The sequence below is a fragment of the Staurois parvus genome, unplaced genomic scaffold (assembly GCF_062004578.1).
Source record: "Staurois parvus isolate SC_StPar_1 unplaced genomic scaffold, SC_StPar_1.0 ptg001308l, whole genome shotgun sequence".
NCBI classification, from domain to species: Eukaryota; Metazoa; Chordata; class Amphibia; order Anura; family Ranidae; genus Staurois; species Staurois parvus.
The window spans coordinates 170,406-194,740 of record NW_028319104.1 but is presented as its reverse complement, the minus strand read 5'-3'; the positions used below and the strand labels follow the sequence as shown (position 1 = coordinate 194,740).

The 24,335-nt window shown below is 47.6% G+C and overlaps 1 protein-coding gene across 1 annotated transcript in view; it reads left to right on the top strand.

Moving 5' to 3' along the window:
* The first annotated feature begins 773 nt into the window (after positions 1–773).
* LOC149437131 (asialoglycoprotein receptor 1-like) overlaps positions 774–24,335 on the top strand; it is a 31,629-nt gene continuing 8,067 nt past the window's right edge. Inside the window, exons 1-7 of the mRNA XM_089661096.1 lie at positions 774–838; positions 2,351–2,464; positions 10,333–10,428; positions 10,592–10,663; positions 16,394–16,465; positions 17,480–17,631; positions 23,906–24,012. Coding sequence (XP_089517222.1) covers positions 781–838; positions 2,351–2,464; positions 10,333–10,428; positions 10,592–10,663; positions 16,394–16,465; positions 17,480–17,631; positions 23,906–24,012 — 671 coding nt within the window. The 5' untranslated portion in view covers positions 774–780. The remainder of the gene's footprint in view (positions 839–2,350; positions 2,465–10,332; positions 10,429–10,591; positions 10,664–16,393; positions 16,466–17,479; positions 17,632–23,905; positions 24,013–24,335) is intronic.

Sequence of the window (24,335 nt, the reverse complement as noted above, 5' to 3'; positions counted from 1 at the left end):
AAATAAAGGAATAGAATAAAATGAAAAAGAAATAGAAGGGAATAGAATAAAATAGAAAAGAACAGAATAGCATAAAACCCTACAATATAAAATAAAAGAATATAGTAAAACCGACTAGAATAGGATGGATTAGAATAGAATACAACAGTATAGAAACAAATAAAATAGAAGAGAATAGACTATTATAGAATGAAATATATTAGAATAGAATATAAAAGAATAGAGTGGAATAGGAAATAAAAGAATAGAAAATTAAAGAGTGAACTATACTAGAATAGAAAATAAAAGAATAGATATTAGAATAGAATAGATTATAAAGGAATATAATAAAATAGAAAAGAATAGAATAAAATCAAACTGAAAAGAATAGAAAATAAAGAAATAGAGTAGAAAAAATTGAATAGAACAGAAAAGGACAAATATAGCCGTCTTCTGAAATTTGAATTTCAAATTTTGAATTCTAATTTCGAATTGATTTGAAACTAACCAATATACAAAACGAATCCGAATATATGAAACAAATTCTGAAAACGAATCCTTCCAACATAACGAATACGAGGGAATGAAATGATGAACGTATGGAATTATTGGGAACGAAGCGAATGTTCCGTCGTGCTCGTCTCTAATCAGAAAGGGACTTCTCTGGCCCATTACAGGATTACATTGGATTTTTGTTGGGTTTTTGGCCTTCCTCCGTGGAATAAGGTTCAGGCCAGCCAAGTGTTTTGGACGGGAGTTTGCCTTTTTTTCCAACCATATGCCGTTCCCTCTTCACAGGCGATGTCTACAGACTGCCAAGATTTGACCTACCTCCACAAGGCTTCTGAAGAAAGAGCATGTAAGTATGTGGATCCAGAGGAAGAAGACTTCCCTACAGATCTGGAGGTGGGAAGAGGAAGGCAGTTGGGTTCCTATAAGCTGACATGTCTGATGAGGTATAGATTGGTCTGGTCTTGTAAATGGCAGGTTTGGGGAAGTCTACATACAGATAGATAGGCAACCAGCATCAGTCAAGTATTTGTTGGACCATGCAGAGGGTCACCATGGTAGATTAGGAAGCTCTCCTGATATAACCATGTGCTGATTGTCCCAGTTCCAGTGAGAAGGATTTGCCATGGCCCCAAACTCCTGCAATAGAGGGAACAGTAGGCCAATGTCTTGGTGTCAACCGCCCTCCTTTGGGACATGTGCCCATCCTACCACTTATTGCTGGCGTGCTGCTCCATCTTCTAGTCCAGGATTCTCCAAACTTTGGCCCTCCTGGTGTTGAGGAACTGCAAGTCCCATGAGGCCTTGCAAGACTCTGACATCCACAGGCAAGACTCCTAGAGGCAGAGGCATGATGGGGCTTGTAGTACTTCAACAGCTGGAGGGCCATAGTTTGGAGACCCCTGTTCTAGTCTCTGGACTGGAAGATGGTTTGTCAATAAATGGTCTACTGTTCCAACTGAATGTTTCAACTGGCCTTGTGAACGTTCTAAACATATCATTGGCCGGGTCTGGTTTTGTAGCACCACGGCTCATCCGATGGATATAGTTTGGCTCAGTTGGTGTGAATGTTCTGATGTTTTGGTCATTAGAAGTTGGACTCATTTTGTCAGGGCACTATAGACAGGTCCATGAACATCAAAAAGATTTAATACCTGTTCAGTCATTGTTCTAGTAAACGGATTACTGACTGGTCTGGTCCCAACAGGAATGAAAGGACTAATGTTGTATACAGGGGCGGACTGACCATTTGAGCACTCGGGCACTGCCCGAGGGCCCAGGGTCAGTAGGGGGCCCCATGAAATGCCCCTGGCACCTCTTTTATAGGCTTTTTTGGGTGTGCTTTGAGTGTGGGCAAGGACACAGGGGCCCCATGATCCCCTATTGCCCGGGGGCCCCATGAGTTGTGAATCCGCCCCTGGAAGGCACATCCCACTGGTAGCCCATTGGCTTAGAATGTTTTTTCCAATCACTGATCATACATTTGGATTGTGGCAATCTTCATTATCTGACTTGTTTGTTGTACCTTGGGTTATGTTCAGTAGACCAGGTCCAGGAGCCCATGGAGTTTATGTGTGGATGAGAGTCGGAGCCGGTCTCCCTAGTGGAGAACATCTCTAGTCCTCTCAGGAATCTAGTATTCTTCTCTTCAACCTGAGCAACCATACAAGGTGGTACCCAATGGTGGAAAGGTTATTCCCTTTTCTTCATAAAGTGGCCATTCAGTCAAAGTTTAGCTTTGAAGAGATTTTTCGGCATCCCTGAGTGCAGTCCTGTACACTTATGATACTCAGTCCTGTTGAGGTTCTAACTGATTATGGATTGGATTCCAACACCTTCTCCTTTCTATTTCTTCACTTAGACACCAAGATGAGCCACTGGCCTCCCCAGCCATCTTCACGTGTCCTGTGTGCTCTGTGCTCCGTCTGCGCCGTTCTCCTTTCCATCATCATCATCCTCATCATCTCCTTCAGATGTAAGTAGGTACTTAGTACATTCTGGTATACAATGCAGTCCATGACCATGTATCATACCTACTCCAGGGTCAAACCCAGATGGCCCTGTAGACTCCTAATGAGCTCATGACTTGTTTTTGATTGACCAACCTCCAAACCTCCCAGCCCTACCCAATGTTCTACAATGCCTGGCTTTGGTCTCCTCTTATTATCTGTCTATTTATTCATATATGTTGGGTCTGGGCTCAGAGGTTTGGACAACGATCCGTCCAAAAGCCACTTCACCGATAACAGGAACTCACTTACCCTCAGTCATCAATCCTCCGGGTGGGCTCCTTTGGTATCGACCTAAACACAGACCCGAGGATTTCATACCCACAGTGCAATGTTATTAGCAGTTTGGGTTTGTGAAAATCAGAATTCAATAATTGTCTAGGGAAAGGCCAGAGAAATCCCAGGAATGGCGGAAATGTTCACCTGCTGTCAGTGGACGCCAATCACATTCTGCTGAGGTATCAACACTTGTAGCATGCTGGTGACTCAATACAAAAGCAACGCTGCCATGTTAGGGAACCGTTCATGCTTTTTGCTGCATGCAATTATTATTGATATTATTATTGATGTTATTATTGATATTATTATTATTATATAGTATTTATACAGTTGCAAGAAAAAGTATGTGAACCCCTTGGGATTACGTGGAGTTTTGCATGAATTGGGCATAAAATGTGCTCTGAACGTCATCTAAGTCACAACAATAGAAGAACACAGTCTGCTGAACATAATACTACACAAACATTAGATGTTGCCATGGTTTAATTGCACATAACATGTAAACATTCACAGTGCAGGGAGGAAAAAGTATGTGAACCTTTGGACTTAATAACTGGTTGACCCTCCTTTGGCAGCAATAACCTCAACCAAACGTTTCCTGTAGTTGCAGATCAGACCTGCACAACGATCTGGAGTAATTTTGGACCACTCCTCTTCACAAAACCGTTTCAGTGTAGCAATATTATTGGGATGTCTGGTGTGAATCGCTCTCTTAAGGTCATGCCACAGCATTTCAATCGGGTTGAGGTCAGGACTCTGACTGGGTCACTCCAGAAGGCGTATTCTGTGCTGTTGCAGCCATTGTTTTGTTGAATTACTTGTATGCTTTGGGTCATTGTCCTGTTGCATCACCCATCCTCTGCGGAGCTTCAGTTGGCGGACAGATGGTCGTACATTTTCCTGCAAATTGTCTTGATAAACTCTGGAATTCATTTTCCCATCAATGACAACAATCCGTCCAGGCCCTGAGGCAGCAAAGCAGCCCCAAACCATGATGCTCCCTCCGCCATGTTTCACAGTGGGGATGAGGTTTTGATGTTGGTGTGCTGTGCCTTTTTTTCTCCACACATAGTGTTGTGTGTTCTTCCCAAACAACTCAATCTTGGTTTCATCTGTCCACAGTATATTCTGCCAGTAGTGCTGTGGAACATCCAGGTGCTCTTTTGCAAACTTCAAACGTGCTGCAATATTCTTTTTGGACAGCAATGGCTTCCTCCGTGGTGTCCTCCCATGTACTCCATTCTTGTTTAATGTTTTCCTTATTGTAGATGTGTCAACAAAAATGTTAGCATGTGCCAGAGATTTCTGTAGGTCTTTAGCTGACACTCTGGGATTGTTCTTTACCTCATGCATCATTCTGCGCTGGGCTCTTGCAGTCATTTTTACATGACGACCCCGCCTAGGGAGAGTAGCAACAGTGCTAAACTTTCTCCATTTGTAGACAGTCTGTCTTACCGTGGACACATGAACATCAAGGCTTTTGGAGATACTTTTGTAACCCTTTCCAGCTTCATGCAAGTCAACAATTCTTGATCGTAGGTCGTCTGAGAGCTCTTTTCTGCGAGGCATGGTTCACATCAGACAGTGCTTCTTGAAACCAGTAAACCCAAAACAGGTGTGTGTTTTTTAAGGGCAGGACAGCTGTCAGCAATACATCCAATATCATCACACTGATTGGAGTCAAGGTTGGCTCACTCCTGGCTCCAATTAGCTCTGGGAGAAGTCATTAAGCTAGGGTCTCACATACTTTTTCCTCCCTGCACTGTGAATGTTTACATGTTATTTGCAATTAAACCATGGCAACATCTAATGTTTGTGTAGTATTATGTTCAGCAGACTGTGTTCTTCTATTGTTGTGACTTAGATGACGTTCAGAGCACATTTTATGCCCAATTCATGCAAAACTCCACGTAATCCCAAGGGGTTCACATACTTTTTCTTGCAACTGTATAGCGCCAAAGGGTCTGCTCAGCGCTGTACATTATAGTGGGGGACAGAACATGAGACAAGACAGTAACAATACAATACACGAGGGGTTTGAGGGCCCTGCTCTTTCGAGCTCACAATCTAGGAGGGAGGGGGAAGTGGTACAGGAGGAGATGGCTGTGGGGGATGGAGTGGCGGGAGGAGTGGAGGAGGTTAGTTGTTAGGTGAGGTCGGGTGTTAGGTGAGGTTGGGGTAGGCTTTCCTGAAGAGATGAGTTTTCAGGGTGCGCCTGAAGGTGAGGAGGGTAGGTGACAGTCTGATGGATTGGGGTACGGAGTTCCAGAGGATGGGGGAAGTCTTGGAGAAATCCTGCAATCGGGCGTGGGAGGAGGAGACCAGGGAGCTAGAGAGTAGGAGGTCCTGTGAGGAGCGGAGGGCACGGGTAGGGTAGTATTTGGGTATCAGGTCAGTTATGTAGTTAGGGGCAGCGTTGTGAATGGCTTTGTAGGTCAGAGTTAGCAGTTTGAATTTGATGCGTTTGGCAATCGGGAGCCAGTGGAGGGATTGGCAGAGGGGGGAGGCAGATGTGGAGCGGTTGGTGAGGTGGATGAGTCTGGCCGCTGAGTTCAGGATAGACTGGAGTGGGGATAGCGTTTGTTTGGGTAGGCCAGTGAGAAGGGAGTTGCAGTAGTCCAGGCGTGAGATGATGAGGGAGTGTACGAGTTGTCTGGTGGTGTCTGGGGTGAGGAACGTACGCATCTTGGAGATGTTGCGGAGGTGAAGCCTGCATGACCTTGATAGTAATTGGACATGAGGTTGGAAGGAAAGGTGTGAGTCCAGGGTGACACCCAGGACTCTGGCGTGCGGGGTGGGATTGATGGTGGTGTTGTTAGTAGTGATGGAGAGGATGGAAGGGAGGCACAGGCTGGGGGGAAGACCAGGAGCTCAGTTTTGGACAGGTTTAACTTGAGGAAATGGAGCGACATCCAGTCTGATATGTCGTTCAGGAGGTGGGCGATGCGGGCGGAGAGTGAGGGGGTGAGGTGGGGGGTGGAGAGGTAAATTTGTGTGTCGTCGGCATAGAGGTGGTAATTGAAGCCATGGGAGTGTATTAGTTTGCCAAGGGAGGAGGTGTAGATGGAGAAGAGAAGGGGCCCGAGGACAGAGCCTTGGGGGACTCCGACAGAGAGGGGGAGGGAGGTGGCAGTGGTTTAGGTGATGCTGAAGGAGCGTTGGGATAGGTAGGAGGAGAACCAGGAGAGAGCAGAGTCCCTGATGCCAAGGGAGTGTAGTTTATTAAGGACGAGGGGGTGGTGGACAGTGTGGAAGGCCGCGGAGAAGTCGAGGAGTAGGAGGACTGAGTAGTGGCCATTAGCTTTGGCGGTTAGCAGGTCGTTGGTGATTTTAAGTAGGGTGGTTTCGGTGGAGTGTAGGGGACGGAAGCCAGACTGTAGGGGGTCAAGGAGGTTGTTATCAGTGAGGTGGGCACTTAGGCAATTGTAGGCCAGGTGCTCAAGGAGCTTGGAAGTGAATGGTAACAGGGAGATGGGTCTAAGGTTGTTCAGGTCAGTGGGGTCAAGGGAGGGCTTTTTGAGTATGGGGGTGATGTGAGTGTGCTTTAGAGGGGAGGGAAAAGTGCCAGTGGAGAGGGAGAGATTGAATATGTGGGTGAGGGAGCGAATGATGGAGGGGGGGGGGTGACTAGAGGAGCTGTGAGGGGATAGGGTCCAGGGGGCGGGTGGTGAGGCGGGCTTCAGTGAAGACCTTAGAGACCTCCTCAGGGGTAGCTGAGCTCAAGGAGTGAAGCGTTGGGGAGGTGATGGTGTGCGGGCATTAGGTATAGTGGGGGGTAGTGCGACTATGAGGTCAGGGGAGGGTTGAGGGGTTGAAGGAGGACGGGAGGCTGGGTGGAGAGGTGGATTGTGAGTTGACAATGTCCTTACGGATTGCGTCAATCTTGTTTTGGAAATGATTGGCAATCTCGTGGGCGGTGAGTGAGGTGCTGGGTGGGGGTGGGGGGGAGAGAGCAGGGATTTGAAAGTAGAGAAGAGCCAGAGAGGACAGGTGGAGAGGGTGTTGATAAGGGTTATGAAGTAGGCTTGCTTGGCGGCGTGGAGGGAGGTGGTGTAGGTGAGGAAGGCGGCTTTGTAGAGGGAGAACGCGCGAGGGGATCTGGTTTTGCGCCATAAGCGCTCCAGCGCGCGACTGCGTCGTTTGAGACATTTAGTGTGGTCGTTTTGCCAGGGTTGAAGCGGTCGGGGTCTAATGCTACGAGTGGTTAGGGGTGCCAGGGAGTCAAGGGCAGCTGACAGTGAGTCGTATGCAGTAGTGGCCAGGTCAGGGCAGGACAGAGGGAGGATACTGTCATACAGACGGTCAGCTGCCGGGTGGAGATGGGTCGGGTACAGATTGCGGAGGTTGCGGGTGATGGTTAGACGCTTTGTGGGGGGGGGAGTTAAGGGAGGGGGAGATGGAGAATGTGAGGAGGTGGTGGTCAGAGAGGGGGAAGGGGGTGTTAGTGAAGTCATGGGGGTTGCAGAGGTGGGAGAAAACGAGGTCCAGGGTGTTTCCATTGGTGTGGGTGGAGGACTGTGTGCACTGTGTGAGTGCGAAGGAGGAGGTTAGAAGGAGGAGTTAGGAAGTAGCCGGGTTGTTGGCATTGATGGGGATGTTGAAATCCCCGAGGATGATGGTCGGTAGCTCAGAGGAGAGGAAGAAGGGAAGCCAGGCGGCAAAGTCGTCTAGGAAGAGGGATGCAGAACCAGGAGGCCGATAGATTACCACAATCCTCAGGGGGGTTGGAGAGAAGAGCAGGATGCAGTGGGCCTCGAAGGAGGAGAAGGATAGGGAGGGGGGTTAGGGAGGACCTGGAAGGTGCTCAGCGGTGATAGGAGCATACTGACCCCTCCGCCTCTGCGCCAGCTCGGTCTGGGTGAGTGGGTCCAGATGAGGCCTCCATAGGAGAGTGCAGCAGGGGAGGTGGAGTCAGTGGCCTGGATCCAGGTTTCAGTGACTGCTAGGAGGTTGAGGGAGTGGGAGACAGAGGTCGTGGATGGCGGTGAGCTTGTTGCAAACCAAGCGGGCGTTCAGGAGTGCAACCGAGAGAGGAGGGGTGGATGCGGGGAGGAGGGGGACAGATATGAGGTTGAGGGGGTTACGGCGGCTGGCGGGAGTAGGGGGGTGCTGAGAGGGGGAGTGGGGGGGGTGGGGGGCCAGGGATTCGGGGAGATGTCTCCCGGCGGTTAGGAGAAGGGTGAGGAAGGTGGCATGGGAATGGGATGAGCATGAGCGTGTGGGTCTGTTGGTGGTAGTGTGTGGGTCGGCGGGGGAGTGGAGTATCAGGAGGAGGTGGTGAGAGCCGTAGAGGGGAGAAGGAAGAAGTGAGGGTGCAATGTAGAGCTGTTTTGGGGGAGTAGGGGGGTAGAGGGAGGCAAGTTTGGGAATGGAGGAGAACGAGGAGGAGGAGTGCAGGTGGCATGCTAGGGTGAGCGGAGTGCTGGTCGGGTCGGGGAGGAGGGAGGTTTCAGTCAGGACGTGAGGATGGGGAGAGTCCGTTATGCCATGTCTGAGTTCATCAGTGTCCAATCGTAGGAGGGGAGTGGGAGTGGTGGGCGGCTGGGGCCGCAACTTGCTGGTTGCAGTCTGTGGGTGCTGTAGGCCGGCGTCCGTGGGTGTTGTGGCACGGTGTCGGTGGGTACAGTGGTGCGGCGACTGGACGAGCCGTGGGGCGCGGTGTTTGGAGGTGTTGTAGGCCCGGCATCGGGGGGTGCTGGAGGCCCGGTGTCGGGAGGCGTTGAGGGCTCGGCATCGGGAGGTGATGAGGGCCCGGCGTCGGGAGGTCTTGAGGGCCCGGCGTCAGGAGGAGCTGAAGACCCGGTGTCAGGAGGTGCTGAGGGCCCGGCGTCAGGAGGTGCTGAGGGCCCGGCATCAGGAGGTGCTGAGGGCCCGGTGTCAGGGGGTGCTGAGGGCCTGGCGTCAGGGGGTGCTGAGGGCCTGGCGTCAGGGGGTGCTGAGGGCCTGGCGTCAGGGGTGATGAGGGCCCAAGCCGCTTCGGCCCGCCGGAGCTCCGCCGGAGGAACGGAGTGTCCAGGGCCCCTTCAGGGTGTTGGTGGGGACCTCAGCGGCAGGTTCAGGGGCCCGGGTGGTGGGGGATGGGGTGCGGGGGCACCAGAGCTGGCGGTCATGTGGCTGCTCCGGGCGCCATCTTGCCAGTACTACTATAATAAAATCTACCATAATGTAGAACGGCGGACAGGCCTTGGACATCCAGAGCTGTACCCTCAGGATCATTGGTAAAATAAAGCCCCTCCTGTCACAGAAGAGGCAGCATACTTCCCTTCCCAGTGGCCCGTGTCTGCCGAGTCCACCACTTTGTGCTCCCCAACTGCTGCTCTGTTGGGTGTAGAACACCAGCTACCCTTACCGCACGAGGAGGTTTCGTATTCATTTCAGCTGCTAAGCTCCCCCTCCCAGCAGTGACTTAGTAGCTCATCTACCCATGCTCCTCCTCTCAGCAGTGACTCAGCTTCTCAGCTCTGCCTCCCAGCAGTGACTCAGTAACTCACCTCCTGTGCTGTATCCTCCAAGCAGTGACCGAGAAGCTGGGCTATCCGGTTCCCCCTGCTCCCCCTTCCAGCAGTTACTCAGCAGCTCAGCTCCTCCTGCTCCCCCTCCCAGCACTAGCTTAGTTCTCCCTGCCCCCCCCCCCACCCAACTTTGTCTCAGCAGCTCAGCACCCCCCCACCCCCACCCCAACTTTCCTGTAGCAACTTTGCTCCCCCTTCCAAGCAATACTTGGAGGTGAATGTCTTCACTGCTTCTCTTTTGAGGACAAATTCCTCCAGACAGCAGATCTTGGAGGCAAAGACCTCGGAACCTACATCGTCTCCAGACAGCAGATCTTGGAGGCAAAGACCTCGGAACCTACATCGTCTCCAGACAGCAGATCTGAGAGGCAAAGACCTCGGAACCTACATTCTCCCCAGGCAACAGATCTAGAATACAATGACCCCTGGACCCCCCCCCTCCCCAACACAGAAGGCTAAGGAGGCATGAACCTCTGGATTTACATCTATCCCCAGGCAGCAGACCTAGAAGGCAAAGACCTTGCACCGCTACATTCTGCTCGGGCAAAGCCTAGGAGGCTAAGAATTCTTCTAGAAGGCATCCTCAAATAATTATCCTCTTCCCCAGCCCACTTCACTGGCAAAAAGCTCTCAGTGATTGGCCGAGGCATCATATTTATTCATAACCCCATACATTGTATCTTCTCTCTCTACCTACTGGAGAATACTCAAGAGTAGCAGACTGACTGATGCAAACAATGTCCTTCAGCTTAGAGGAACTCTCTGAACTCAGATAACAAAAAGAAACAGAGCTCAGTCTGGTTACTGCCTGGCCTTCAACACTACATTACCCCGAGGGACCTTCCAGTCTATGGCAGGGTCCCTACACTTCTCTGCTGTCAGGAGGTGAATGCTCAAAATCTACAGCTGGGAACTTCATAAATGATTGGACAAATGTTCATTTACTGGTGGAATAGGTGCAGTGTCATGTACACGTCTTGATTAGCCATATCTTCTTAACATCGTCTTTCAAATCTGATATGTTGTGGATTTTTACCCCACAGGCACGGGTGAGAAGCCTCCTGACTGCACCCTTGAGTATAAGGTCAGGAACCTCAGTGAGAGCATGAACTCCAGTGTGGCTCAACTGATCCAGGGTGGTGAGTGCCTCATAGATAGACTCTTCTATAACTTGTCTGTGACTCATGGACCTCCAAATCTTCCACTGATCTACAATGTTCTGCTTTAGTTTCTTCTTCTTATCTCTGTAGATGAGAGTGATGGTGACTTGGAAATAACCTCTTCTAAACTTCTGCCCTACAGGAAGCAAGATAACCGAGAAATTACAGCAGCTGCAGGACAATGTGAAAGCTATCCAGGCAGACACTTCAATAAGTAAAGTTCTGTTCTGAGTGGAGGGAGTGGGCAGTAAGGGTGGAACATACAGTTAGTGATGAGTACGGGAGGGAGAACGTGGTCTTTGGTGGTTCTCCATAAAATGGATGAATAATGATGAGTATGAGAGGGAGGACCTGGTGTTTGGTGGTTCTCCATAAAGTGGATGGATAATGAAGAGTACGAGAGGGGAGGACCTGGTGTTTGGTGGTTCTCCATAAAGTGGATGAATAATGATGCGTATGAGAGGGAGGATGTGGTGTTTGGTGGTTCTCCATAAAGTGGATGGAAAATGATGAGTATGAGAGGGAAGACCTGGTGTTTGGTGGTTCTCCATAAAGTGGATGGATAATGATGAGTATGAGAGGGAGGACCTGGTGTTTGGTGGTTCTCCATAAAGTGGATGGATAATGATGAGTATGAGAGGGAGGACCTGGTGTTTGGTGGTTCTCCATAAAGTGGATGGATAATGATGAATATAAGAGGGTGGACGTGGTGTTTGGGGTTTCTCCATAAAGTGGATGGACAATGATGAGTGTTCCTGAACAGTGTGGAGGTTCCTGAGTAACTAGGTGAGGCTGGTAAAGATGGCGGATGTCAGTGGTTGTGTGATGGGGAGGGTACAAGGATAATATTAAAGTGATCCTATTACAAACTTGAGCAATTCAAACTGAGAAGAGGTAGCGGCCACCTGCAGTCAAAACCATATCTGTGGATATAATCAGCAAAGAAAATCAAGTAAAATTTTATTTTGACCTCCCGGCTCCCAAATTCTAAGCCACCATATTGCTCATTGAGTCTATCCATTATAGGAAAGGACCAATCGGGAGCTCAGTAGGTGGAGAAAGACAAGACTAGGTATGAGTTCCGGAAAGGTGGATGTTTTCTGGTGACAGATTTATCTTAAACCCTAACTCAACTTTCACTTTACAGAGAAACTCCTACATAGACTTTTAACTGTCCAGCCCCTCCCCCCCCCCAAGCCTCCCCTTTAAAGAAAAAAGGATAAGCAGATCCTGCAATATAAATGCATTCCAGGAGCATCAAAACAAAAGGGGTTTAAATTCTTACAGTTGGCATTCTTTATAAAGCAGTCACAGCCTGAGTAGAAAAGCCTGTCCCCTGCCAGCATGCTGTAGAAAAGGAGCCCTGCTCTCTCTGTGGAAACAGTAGTCTCTCTGCAGAGGTCTTACATGCCCCCCATGCAGAGATGGAATTAGAACTCTACAATCAGCAAAGCTCAAGCTCCCTGCTGATTTGCAGAGATATAGGATTGACCCAGCAGGGAGAGTGTTGGACCTCTGCAGGGTGACCACTGCTTCCACACAGAGAGCAAGGGTCCTTCTCTGCAGCATTCTGGCAGGGAACAGGCTTTGCTACCCAGGCTGATTCTTCTTCCTAAAAAGACTGACCAGTCTAGAAATGAGAAGAGTACGTTGGGATAATATTGACCCCTTGAGTTGATAACTGAAGGAGGATTTGAAGTTGGGTGGAAAGCAGTGGTGCTGCCAAAGTAAGGAGAATAAGTAGGATGAGAGGTGACATGGAATGTTGGTAGAGGGTGAGGGAAGGAAGTCAGGAGAGAACGATCTTCTAATGCTCAGTGTTGGTGGATGTGATGGTGGGGTGCTATTGGAGTTCAGTGTGGTCAAAGTAAACCGTTCCTCTTTTCTGAGTATCTGAAACTCAAAGTTCTGCCGTAGAGCAGTCACCACATAGAACCCTCTGCTACCTCTCCAGTCCAGATATCCTTCTCTTTGATCCCTATGGGATTGCCTTCACCCAGCATGGGAGAACTCAACATAGTGTAGCACTACCCCCTTAGGAGCCGCTAGAGATTTGGGTCCCCTTATAGTCCTGCACAGCCAGGCAACACACATTTTTCACAGACTTGCATCTAGAAGTCAGTAACCAGCCCTCAGGCTTTGTTTTTGTGATTTTATTAGGGGATTGTAACTTGATTGGGGTAAGGGCTGTACAGGATGCCCAAAGGACCTATAACTGAGGACAATCTTCCTGAAATATGTACAAGTCTCTACACAAAAATCCTCTTCTTCGAGAGCTAGCCAGCATCCCCTGTTGTACCACCCTAGACCCTAGATTCTCCTAATCCAGATATTCTGGGTGAATCCCTGAGCAGGGGACCCCGTGCCTGTCACTTTAAATGTAAAATAGTCCCGAGTAGTTGCTAATCTGGTTTTCCACCGGAGTGCTCCTTCCCCAATCTGGACCAGGGGGTGCAGGTCTACTCATTCAATACTTCTCCTGTGTTGCTGGTGGGTCGGTGGCTGCTACCAGGCCTTCTAGCTGGGCCGCTCCTTCCCTGCCACACAGATAATCCTCTTTAAAAGGGCCAGTGAAGTCCCAAGCTTTCCTCCTTCCAAGGTCCTCCTGCTTGGAGTTGAGTCCCTGTCCCATGTGAGCCCTCTCCCAGATGCCTACTCTCTAGCCCCACATCCTCTCCATTTGATACCCAAACTCTCTCTCTCCCACCCTCCTGCTGAGCAGGCTCAGTTACTCTTAAAGGCTGTCCTGGCCCCTTGCCAAGCCTCCGGTTGGGGATTGACCAGGATCCTCTAAGAGTACAGACCAGCCACTCCTCACCTCTGCCCACCGCTTCTAGATCTTTATCCAAAATCCTAGAGCAGGGGGAAATTCCAGAGAGCTGATCTGCAGAGCCTCTCAGCTCTGACCAAAGTTTGACCCACCTGGCTATTACACCCAGGCTGCTACTCAGCTTCTAACTAACAACTGAATCTAGAGCTCCCCCTAGCTACCTAGGAGGGTGCTACAATGGGCCATAATTCTCCAATGCAGAAATCTCTTTGCTCCCTCTGAGATTAACTTCACCTAGGATTGGGAGCCCCAACATAAGCCATAATCCTCCAGTCCAGTCCAGACATGCTTCTCTTTGCCCCCTCTAAGATTACCTTCAACCAGCATTGAGCCTCAATGTAGGCCATAATCCAGTCCATAAATTCTTCTCTATGCCCCCTCTGAGATTGATCCAACCTAGAACTAGAGGCCTCAATTAGGCTATAAAATAAACAATATTGGTGAAGCGCTTCACATGAAAAACTAAATATGTAGGTGCAATGATATAAAATACATATAAAGTGACCACACTGTATTGAAAGGTATAGATAACTAGTGCTAAATAAAAAATATATAAGTGCCAAGTGCTGAAAACAGGTCATGCGTTTGTTGACTAGATCGTGCCAAAATCTAATATATGCACAGTGAAAAAATACACAATGACATCGCACACTCTGACTGGAAGTGACAGGTGCTCAGTATGAGGATGAATATTGGTAAAAATTAAAATCCACAATAAAGTGCAATAACAAAGTGCCTGACTTTTCATGTGCAAACAAACACCGCGATGTCAGCGCTTCAATTCTTCACTCCAAACATGACGCGTGTTAGCATGCCACACGTGTATATCGTAATCCAAAAGTGGCTAAAGTGCCTCCTCACCTTAACCATGCGACCCCCCCCCCCCCCCCCCGCAAGGGCCACAATGCTTTAGGTAATATAGCTCCACCAGACTGGGGATCTCTGTAATAATTCTCCTGTAGTAGCACTCGATCTCCTCTGCCAGGTCACGTATGCCCTCAGATGGTGATACTCCCGGGATAATCACAAGGCCATAGAGAGGTAGACAAAGAGCCTCCATAGTGAGATGCCGTTTATTCCATATAGCAGATGAAAACAAGCCAAAAGAGAACACTCACAGTATTGAAGATCTCATCCAGCAGGTCTCCCATGTGCTGTGGGTGTACTGCAAGGTACTGGGTGTTCAAAGATGGCGTCTGCCGAAAGTGCGTAACCGGAAGTACGTCACCGTGCTCTACACGTTACTCCACGATGTCACGTGGCTTCATCAGGATATTTTTATATCAATTAGGCTATAATCCTCTAATCCAGAAATCCTTCTCTTTATCACCCGCAGAGATTACCTTCATCCGGCATTGGAGAAATCAACATAGGCCATAATCCTCCAATCCAGAAATCTCTTTGCTCCCTCTGAGATTAACTTCACCTAGCATTGGGAGCCCCAATGTAAACCATAATCCTCCAGTCCAGATATGCTTCTCTTTACCCCTCTATGTTTACCTTCACCCAGCATTGAGCCTCAATGTAGGCCATAATCCTCCAGTCCATAAATTCGTCTCTATGCCCCCTCTGAGATTGATCTAACCTAGAACTAGAGGCCTCAAGAAGGCTATAATCCTCTAACCAAAAAATCCTCCAATCTAGAAGTCTTTCCATTTGTCGCCTCTGAGGTTACCTTCACCTATCATTGGGAGTCTCAACATAGGCCACAGTTCTCCAATCCAGACATCCTTCTCTTTGTCTCCTCTGAGATTACCTTCACCCAGCACTGGAGAAATCAACATAGGCCATAATCTTCCAATCCAGAAATCCTTATCTTTGTCACCCTCAGAGATTACCATCACCCAGCATTGGAGACCTCAACATAGGCCATAAAGCTCCAATTCAGAAATCCTTCTTTTTGTCCCCTCTTAGATTACCTTCACCCAGCACTTGAGAAATCAAAATAGGAAATAATCTTCTAATCCAGAAATCTTTCAATCCAGAAATCCTTCTCGTTGTCACCTCTGAGATTGCCTTCACCTAGCATTGGAGAACTCAGTTTAGGCCATAGTTCTCCAATCCAGAAATCCTTCAATCTAGAAATCTTTTTCTTTGTCACCATCACAGATTACCATCACCCAGCATTGGAGGCCTCAACATAGGCCTTAATCCTCTAATCCAGAATTCCTTCTCTTTGACCCCTCTGAGATTTCTTTCACTTTGCTTTGGAGATCTCAACATAGGCCATAGCCCTGCTCACCCGCTGGTCCCCTATCTAATGAGAGTGCCTGGCTGACCAATAATGAGGCTCCAATTTCATTATCATGCTTTATGTTAGTGAAGGTAGAAATGTATGCAGCTGATGAACTCTGGAACATCTTTTGATGGTTTTCGTTGATTAGCATGGTGCTGGGTAAATGTCTGAGAATAGAATGAATGGATGGTGTCATGTGTTTATGAATAATATGCATGACATTGGATTAGAATAGGGATAAAATATAGAGTGCTGGTGTCACATGTTGTGATATGTTGGTGTAATGTGATATGTTTTGTTGGTGTCATCAGTTGTGGAGTGTTGGTGTCATGTTTCATGAAGTGTTGGTGTCATGTTTCGTGAAGTGTTGGTATCCGGTGTCAAGAAGTGTTGGTGCCATGTGACATGACTTGTTTGTTTTATGTAATGTGGAGTGTTACTGTCATGGGCTGTGGAATGTTGGTGTAAAATGATGTAGGATGTTGGTGTCATGAGATATGAAGTGTTGCTGTTGTGGGATGTGGAGTGTTGATGTCATGGGATGTAGGGTGATGGTGTCATGTGATGTTGAGTGTTGGTCTCATGTGATTTAGAGTATTGTTGTCAAGTGATCTGGAATGTTGGTGTAATGTGATGTGAGGGCATTGGGGTCATGTGATGGGGAGTTTTGGTGTCATGTGTTATGCAGTGTTTGTGTCATGCAATGTGGGGCATTGGGGTCATGTGATGGGGAGGTTTGGTGTCATGTGATGTGGAATGTTGGTGAATGAGAAGTAATAAGGGTACAGTGATAGAGTGGTGTTGGGTGTCATTGATGGGTAGATGTTGGAGTTGAATGTCAGGGAACATTTTCAGCCATTATTTTCTTCCTATTACAGGAATTACTTTGAATAGGGCCCTCAATGCCATCCAGAGACTCTCCTATCAGGTGAAGAAGCTGCAGGTGAATGGTGAGTTTACTCAATGAAACAGATATTCTGAGTCATCGGGGGATAAAAAGATCCAAACTAAGGACACCATACATGGTGTGAGCGTAGAGGCCATACAGAGGAACCCAGTCAGGGATTTACTTCTGTCATTGGAGAACAATTCAAGTTTTAATTTCATAAAGACTCCGGGATGGTTAGAACCAAGTAGAAGCAAATGTCCAGGACATGGTTAGGACTCAAGTAGATGTAATTGTTGAGGGAATGGTTAGAACCAAGTAGAAGGAGTTGTCTAGAGAATGGTTAGAACCCAAGTAGGAGGAATTGTTGAGGGAATGGTTAGAACCGAGTAAAAGTAATTGTCTAGAGAATGGTTATAACCAAGTAGAAGGAGTTGTGTAGGGACTAGTTAGAATCCAAGTAGAAGGAATTGTTGAGGGAATGGTTAGAGCCCAAGTAGAAGGAGTTGTCCAGGGAATGGTTAGAACCAAGTAGGAGTTGTGTAGAGAATGGTTAGAACCCAAGTAGAATGAATTGTGTAGGGAATGATTAGAATGAAAGTAGAGTGAAGGTGGGAGTTGTCTAGGGAATGGTTAGAATCCAAGTAGGAGTCATCTAGGGAATGGCTAAAACCCATCTCAGACACCAGATGAAGTAGGAGGAGTCATCTCCAGAGGGACGAAACATCCCATCTTAAACAGTTGTCACCAGAACAGGTTCCCCAATTGGAAGCTTTCCATATTCCTGTTCTGGTGAAGACTGAAATGTCATATTTCCCATCACATCCTGTCCAGTGACACCAGGATAGAGGGATGAATCTCCCCAGAGAGGATACAGACAGCAATAGAATTCACACCGAGGGTCTAACCCTTCTATATTTTGACAGAAGAAAGGTTCGGTTAGAGATCTTCAGGATGTGAAAAATTATTGTCATAGCCTTGGACATTAGTTTGTTTCTTGATTCTCTGATGTTTGACCTCACCACCTCTCTCTAGCCACTCCTTCCATTGGGCTGACATTGTCCTTTCCCACCTGTAGGATCAGGTGACTTCACCTGTCCATCGGGATGGAGCACCTTCGAGTCCAGCTGTTACTTCCTCCCTTTGGTTGGGAATTCATGGATTGCATCGAAGAAGCTCTGCGAGGACAAAGATTCCCATCTGGTGGTCATCAACACGGAAGAGGAGCAGGTTGGTGGCTGGTGAGGGATGTTTGGTGGGTTTTGGGTTGTCGCAGGAAGAGTAGTATGCTCAGCCACACAATTTACGCTCCTGGACTTTACAAAGAATGTGATCAGGTTACATCCGAATCAATCAGAAAGGACACACATGACCACTTCTTGTATTGATTAGAAGTCTGTATTGGTCTTCTGCTATTTCTATCAATTTCACTCGTTTTGTCTATAAAGCTGCTCAGGATATCACCTCTGTTTTGACATACACTCACCGGCCACTTTATTAGGTCCACCTGTTCAATTGTTTGGTAACACAAATCAGCCAATCACATGGCAGCAACTCAATGCATTTAGGCATCTAGACGTGGTGAAGACAACTTGCTGAAGTTCAAACCGAGCATCAGAATGGGGAAGAAAGGGGATTTAAATGACTTTGAACATGTCATGGTTATTGGTGCCAGACGGGCTTGTCTGAGTATTTCAAAAGCTTCTGATCTTCTGGGATTTACGGAGAATGGTCCAAAAAAGAGAAAAGATCCAGTGAGCAGCAGTTGTGTGGAGGTAAATGCCTTGCTGGTGTCAGAGTTCAGAGGAGAATGAGCAGACTGGTTCCAGATGATAGAAAGGCAACAGTAACTCCAATAACCCCTTGTTATACCCAAGGTATGCAGAATACCATCTCAGAATGCACAACGCATCCAACCTTGAAGCAGATGGGCTACAGCAGCAGAAGACCACACCGGGTGCCACTCCTGTCAGCTAAGAACATAAAACGGAGGCTACAATTCGCACAGGCTCACCAAAATTGGACAATAGAACACTGAAAAAACATTGCCTGGTCTGATGAGTCTGGATTTCAGCTGCAACATTCAGATGGTAGGGTCAGAATTTGGCGTAAACAACATGAAAGCATGGATCTATCCTGCCTTGTATCAATGGGTCAGGCTGGTGGTGGTGGTGTCATGGTGTGGTGGATTCATCCTGCCTTGTATCCACAGTTCAGGCTGGTGGTGGTGGTGTCATGGTTTGGTGGATTCATCCTGCCTTGTATCCATGGTTCAGGCTGGTTGTGTTGTCATGGTATGGTGGATCCATCCTGCCTTGTATCAATGGTTCAGGCTGGTGGTGCCATGGTGTGGTGGATCCACCCTGCCTTGTATCAATGGTTCAGGCTGGTGGTGCCATGGTGTGGTGGATCCATCCTGCCTTGTATCAATGGTTCAGGCTGGTGGTGGTGGTGTCATGGTGTGGTGCATCCATCCTGCCTCCTATCATTGGTTCAGGCTGGTGCTCGTGGTGTCATGGTGTGGGGGAGATTTTCTTGGCACACTTTGGGCCCCTTAGTACCAATTGAGCATTGTTTAAACACCACAACCTACCTGAGTATTGTTGCTGACCATGTCCACCCCTTTATGACTCCAGTGTCCCCATCTTCTGATGGTTCCTTCCAGCAGGATAATGCACCATGTCACAAGGCTCAGATCATCTCCAACTGGTTTCTGGAACATGACAATGAGGTCAATGTACTCCAATGGCCTCCACAGTCGCCAGATCTCCATCCAATGGATCACCTCTGGGATGTGGTGGAACAGGAGATTCCCATCATGGATGTGCAGCCAAAAAATCTGCAGCCAACAAATCTGCAGCCACTGCGTGAGGCCATCATGTCAATATGGAGCAAAATCTCTCAGCAACATTTCCAACACCTTGTTGGATCTATGCCTCGAAGAATGAAGGCCAAAGGGGGTCCAACCCGGGACTAGCAAGGTGGACCTAAAAGTGGCCGGGGAGTGTATTTCCAATGCGGTGAAAGTAAGTAAGTAAGATTCTGAAGATAAGATTTCCCAACTTAGAGAGATCATAAAAAAACGTTCAGCAAAGTTGGGCAAACCTGGAGGAATGAAAGAAATAGAAGGCTCCTATTTTCATCTCCCTTATAAATTGGTGACAAATGGTCTATTTATACAAATGTCACAGAGCTCTTCATCCATTATATCTTTATGTACATTCGTTCTGTGTGAATCGGGTAAGAATGTGCTTTTTCTTGTAAAGTATTAAGATACCATATTATAACCACTAGATGGGGCTGATGAGCATAGGAAAGATGCAACCAGAAATACAGTGTGACAATTCTAGAGAACACTAGAGGGAAGTAGTCAGTATTTGTAATTCCATCTAGCATAAATTGTATCTCTTGTGTATTTCCTCTGCTCTTTAGCTCCATCTACTGGCCAAAACCTGGGATTTTACTACGGCCTACAATAAATGAACATTCCTGCAGAAGAGAAATAGCTTAAATAACCTTTATTTTTGCCCAGTTTTCTCCGAACTCTCTTCTAAATTAGGATTTTAGGATTCGGAGCTGGAGGAGAGGATGGGTGGGGTCAGGATCCAGGGGTTGGGTTGGTGGGTCACAGTGAGAAGAAGGTGTGAAGAGAAGAGTATCAGCGATGATAGTCATGATGCAGCACTCATAATAACATGCACACTTGTAAGACATAATCTGCCCCTGAACAAAGTATTAGGAAGACCTCATCTGGAATCATAGGGTGGTGAAGAACTGGACGGAAAGCAGAGAAGGGCCACCAAATGGATGCCACAGAGGCATGGAGGAGTTCAGCTATAGGAAGAGGCAGTCATGAGGGGATATGGTCACTGTGTATAAATACGTATATGGTCCATATAGGGAACTTGGTGAAATGTTGTTCACTTTAAGGTCCTGAGGGCACACTTGTACAAGTTAACCTTTGAATATGGAAAGGTTTCTTTGCAGTAAGAGCTCTGAAGATGTGGAAAAGACTTCCTCAGGAGCATGTTTCTAGCCAGCTCTGTAGATCAGCCTTTTTCAACCAGGGTGTCCAGGCACCTTGAGGTTTCTTCAGGGGTACCTTGGCAAAATGTCTAAAAATTGCCCAAAACTTATATACAAGCCAGCGGGTGGAACAAGCCGGCCTTTTAGTCACACAAAACCACAGGTTTTCAATGTGCCCCATTACGGCCTTCTAGCCACCGGTGTCCTGACAACCAATGACATCATCAATTGATAAGAAGGATGTCAGCTGCCTGCACAGCATCCTAGTTTGACCCTCCCCCACCCCTCTCCATCAGTGCTGGGGTCACATTATCTGAGTGATGGAGAAAAGCTGAGGGAGAAGAGAAACATTGGAATACTAGTCAGTACCAGTGTGCAAAAGTGTATTTGGTTTGGAAGAATAAATCACCTCTAATGTTGGGTGTCCTACATGTGTGGATGTTGCTGCATCATATAAAACTATTCGAAAAGTTTTTTAACATTTTAGAATGGGGGGCCACAAGACTGACCAAAATGTTAAAGGGTACCTCGAGACTGACCATAATGTTAGAGGGTGCCTCGAGACTGACCATAATGTTAGAGGGTGCCTCGAGACTGACCATAATGTTAGAGGGGCCTCCAGACTGACCATAATGTTAGAGGGTGCCTCGAGACTGACCACAATGTTAGAGGGTGCCTCGAGACTGACCATAATGTTAGAGGGTGCCTCGAGACTGACCATAATGTTAGAGGGTGCCTCGAGACTGACCATAATGTTAGAGGGGCCTCCAGACTGACCATAATGTTAGAGGGTGCCTCGAGACTGACCATAATGTTAGAGGGTGCCTCGAGACTGACCACAATGTTAGAGGGTGCCTCCAGACTGACCATAATGTTAGAGGGTGCCTCGAGACTGACCATAATGTTAGAGGGTGCCTCCAGACTGACCACAATGTTAGAGGGTGCCTCCAGACTGACCATAATGTTAGAGGGTGCCTCGAGACTGACCATAATGTTAGAGGGTGCCTCCAGACTGACCATAATGTTAGAGGGTGCCTCCAGACTGACCATAATGTTAGAGGGTGCCTCGAGACTGACCATAATGTTAGAGGGTGCCTCCAGACTGACCATAATGTTAGAGGGTGCCTCGAGACTGACCATAATGTTAGAGGGTGCCTCCAGACTGACCACAATGTTAGAGGGTGCCTCCAGACTGACCACAATGTTAGAGGGTGCCTCCAGACTGACCATAATGTTAGAGGGTGCCTCGAGACTGACCATAATGTTAGAGGGTGCCTCCAGACTGACCACAATGTTAGAGGGTGCCTCCAGACTGACCACAATGTTAGAGGGTGCCTCCAGACTGACCACAATGTTAGAGGGTGCCTCCAGACTGACCACAATGTTAGAGGGTGCCTCCAGACTGACCACAATGTTAGAGGGTGCCTCCAGACTGACCACAATGTTAGAGGGTGCCTCCAGACTGACCACAATGTTAGAGGGTGCCTCCAGACTGTCCACAATGTTAGAGGGTGCCTCCAGACTGACCACAATGTTAGAGGGTGCCTCCAGACTGACCACAATGTTAGAGGGTGCCTTGACTGAAAAAAGCATGAGGAACACTGCTGTAGATTGCAGGATGACCCTAATCCTGGACGGACAAGATATAGCTGGCTATAAGTACTTACAAGAAATGTAGGTTGTTGGTCCAGGGAGGACCTGCTTGCCTTAGGATGATTAGGAATTCATCTCTTTCACTATTGGAGCACATTGGACTGTGATTTATACAGGTTTTCTGCCTTCCTCTGGGTCTGGATCCTCTGGATGTTCAGTTCTGAGTATGTAAGATGCATTTTTGTTCTTCTTTTTAAATTTTAAACCTCACTATGTAAGTCTGTAAAGCCATGTCCATCAAGTTCAGTCAGGTCAATGTTCTGGGGATCACATGTAGGATATACTGTATATCTTGTACTGTAAGTTGGCCTCCAATGGCTTACCATCTTAGGGCCAATATCAATGGGCTTTTGTTTGTATCAGAACTGCTTCTTGACCCGTCTATGGGAATACAAAAACCTCTTCAAGCAGGTCACATGAGGGTTAGGAGGAACTCCAATACACCTGTAGGGACCCTGCCGAAACTACCATCTTCCTACCCAAATCAAGCATTTCTAGCTAGTTGTAGCCGGCCTGAGCCTTGTTTGTTGTCTGCATTTGTTGGGTTTCTCCTAAACTCAGCACATTGATTGCTTCTGTTAATTGCTCTCTAGTAGACCAAGAAGATACAGTACATTGTTTGGGGTTAGGACATTTTTTTCTGTCTTGACCAATCACTGACAGGTTTGTGGCAGTGATGTGATCTGGGGAAGAGGATACAACTTTAAAGAGACCTTCTAGTAAGTTCCTTCCCCCCCAAACTGCCTTGAGATTATGTAGCTCCAGAAAGTTCATTGTGTTTTAGGCTCTGTTAGTGACGATATGAGTGTAGAAGGATCCAGTTCTCTTCTCTCAGGCTGCTGTCTGGGGAAGTTGTAGCTCCAGAGAAGTCCATTCTTTGCCCCCAAGCCCTTTATTTGGAGGAGGAAGTTACAGCCAGGAAAGGGTGTTTGTTTTCCTAGCTGCCCATTTTGGCCTCGAGTGTCCTAAACTGGCCTGAGGCAGAGGTCAAAGAAACCAAAAAGTAGCCATCCATTTGGGCCTACAGAATGTAAACTGGCCTATGGCAGAGGCCCAAAGAGTCCTATAGCTGACCTGTGGCAGAGGTCATAGGATACTGGAAGATAGTAGCCCTCCTGGGCCCAAAGAGTTCTGTGAAGACTCTACTGAATGAAGGAAATTTTGGGGTACCCTGAACTCCTCACCTTCTCTACCTAAGACGTTTGAACCAATAAATTGCAAAAGAAGGACTGAAGATTCTTTCTGCAACTGTTGAAAGACTGGTGAGTTTTTGAGACCATCTACAGGACGGGTCAATGTTAGGAAGGCTAGAAGGGACCATAAAACTCCAGCAGATTCTAAGGGCTCCACTGATTAACACCTAACAATAAATTCTGAGTAATCTCAGAGGCGTCTCAAACTGATGTCAATAGCATGCTCATCTGCCCAACTCAAAGCCATCAACACAGACCCTTCTGTAAAGGGCCCTTTTCACTGGAGGTAGAATGGGCCTTTCTTGTCCTTCTGGAGATTCTCTCTTGTCATTTATAAAAGCTTTACACTCTCATTGGATTGATTTATACCCATTCCTTAACAAATTATACATATCAGATAAACAAGTCCAGTTTTTATAACTTTTAGCTGTTGGGGACTTTGAATTTATTCACCTAGAACTTGGGAGTCGGTGTCCTCCACATTTATCGTCAGTCCATTGGAAGGACACTGGACATTCAGAGGGGACACTAAGAGAATAAAAGAGATGGGAGGTCTCCCTCAGAATGAAAGCTTCTGAAATTGGCTCATTCCATGGATACGAGGTGGTTAAAGTATTGATGGTTTCTTGTAGAATTTCTTGTTCGGGATATCAAAGGGGAATTACATTTGGATCGGACTGACGGACGTGTCAGGAGACTGGAAATGGGTGGATGGAACTGATTACAATTCTACACCAAAGTGAGTATGGAACCCCCCACCATCCCCCATGTGACCCCCAACACGACCTCTAGAAAACTAGATCAATAGGTGCCACTGTCAAGGCCATCCAGCACCCAGTGCAAAGATGCCAAACTGTGCCCCAACCCCTCTCATCAGTCACTCATCTGTCACAGTCAATGCCATGGTCACTGCTCCTGTCAGCCTTGTAACAGGAGGAAGGCGCCCCCATCCCTACAGCAATCCATTGTGCCCAGGGCAGCCACCCCTTCCACCCACCCCCCCCCGATAAGCCCAAATCAACTGACTTCAATGGAAATAGTCCAATATCTGCTGTGCAACGT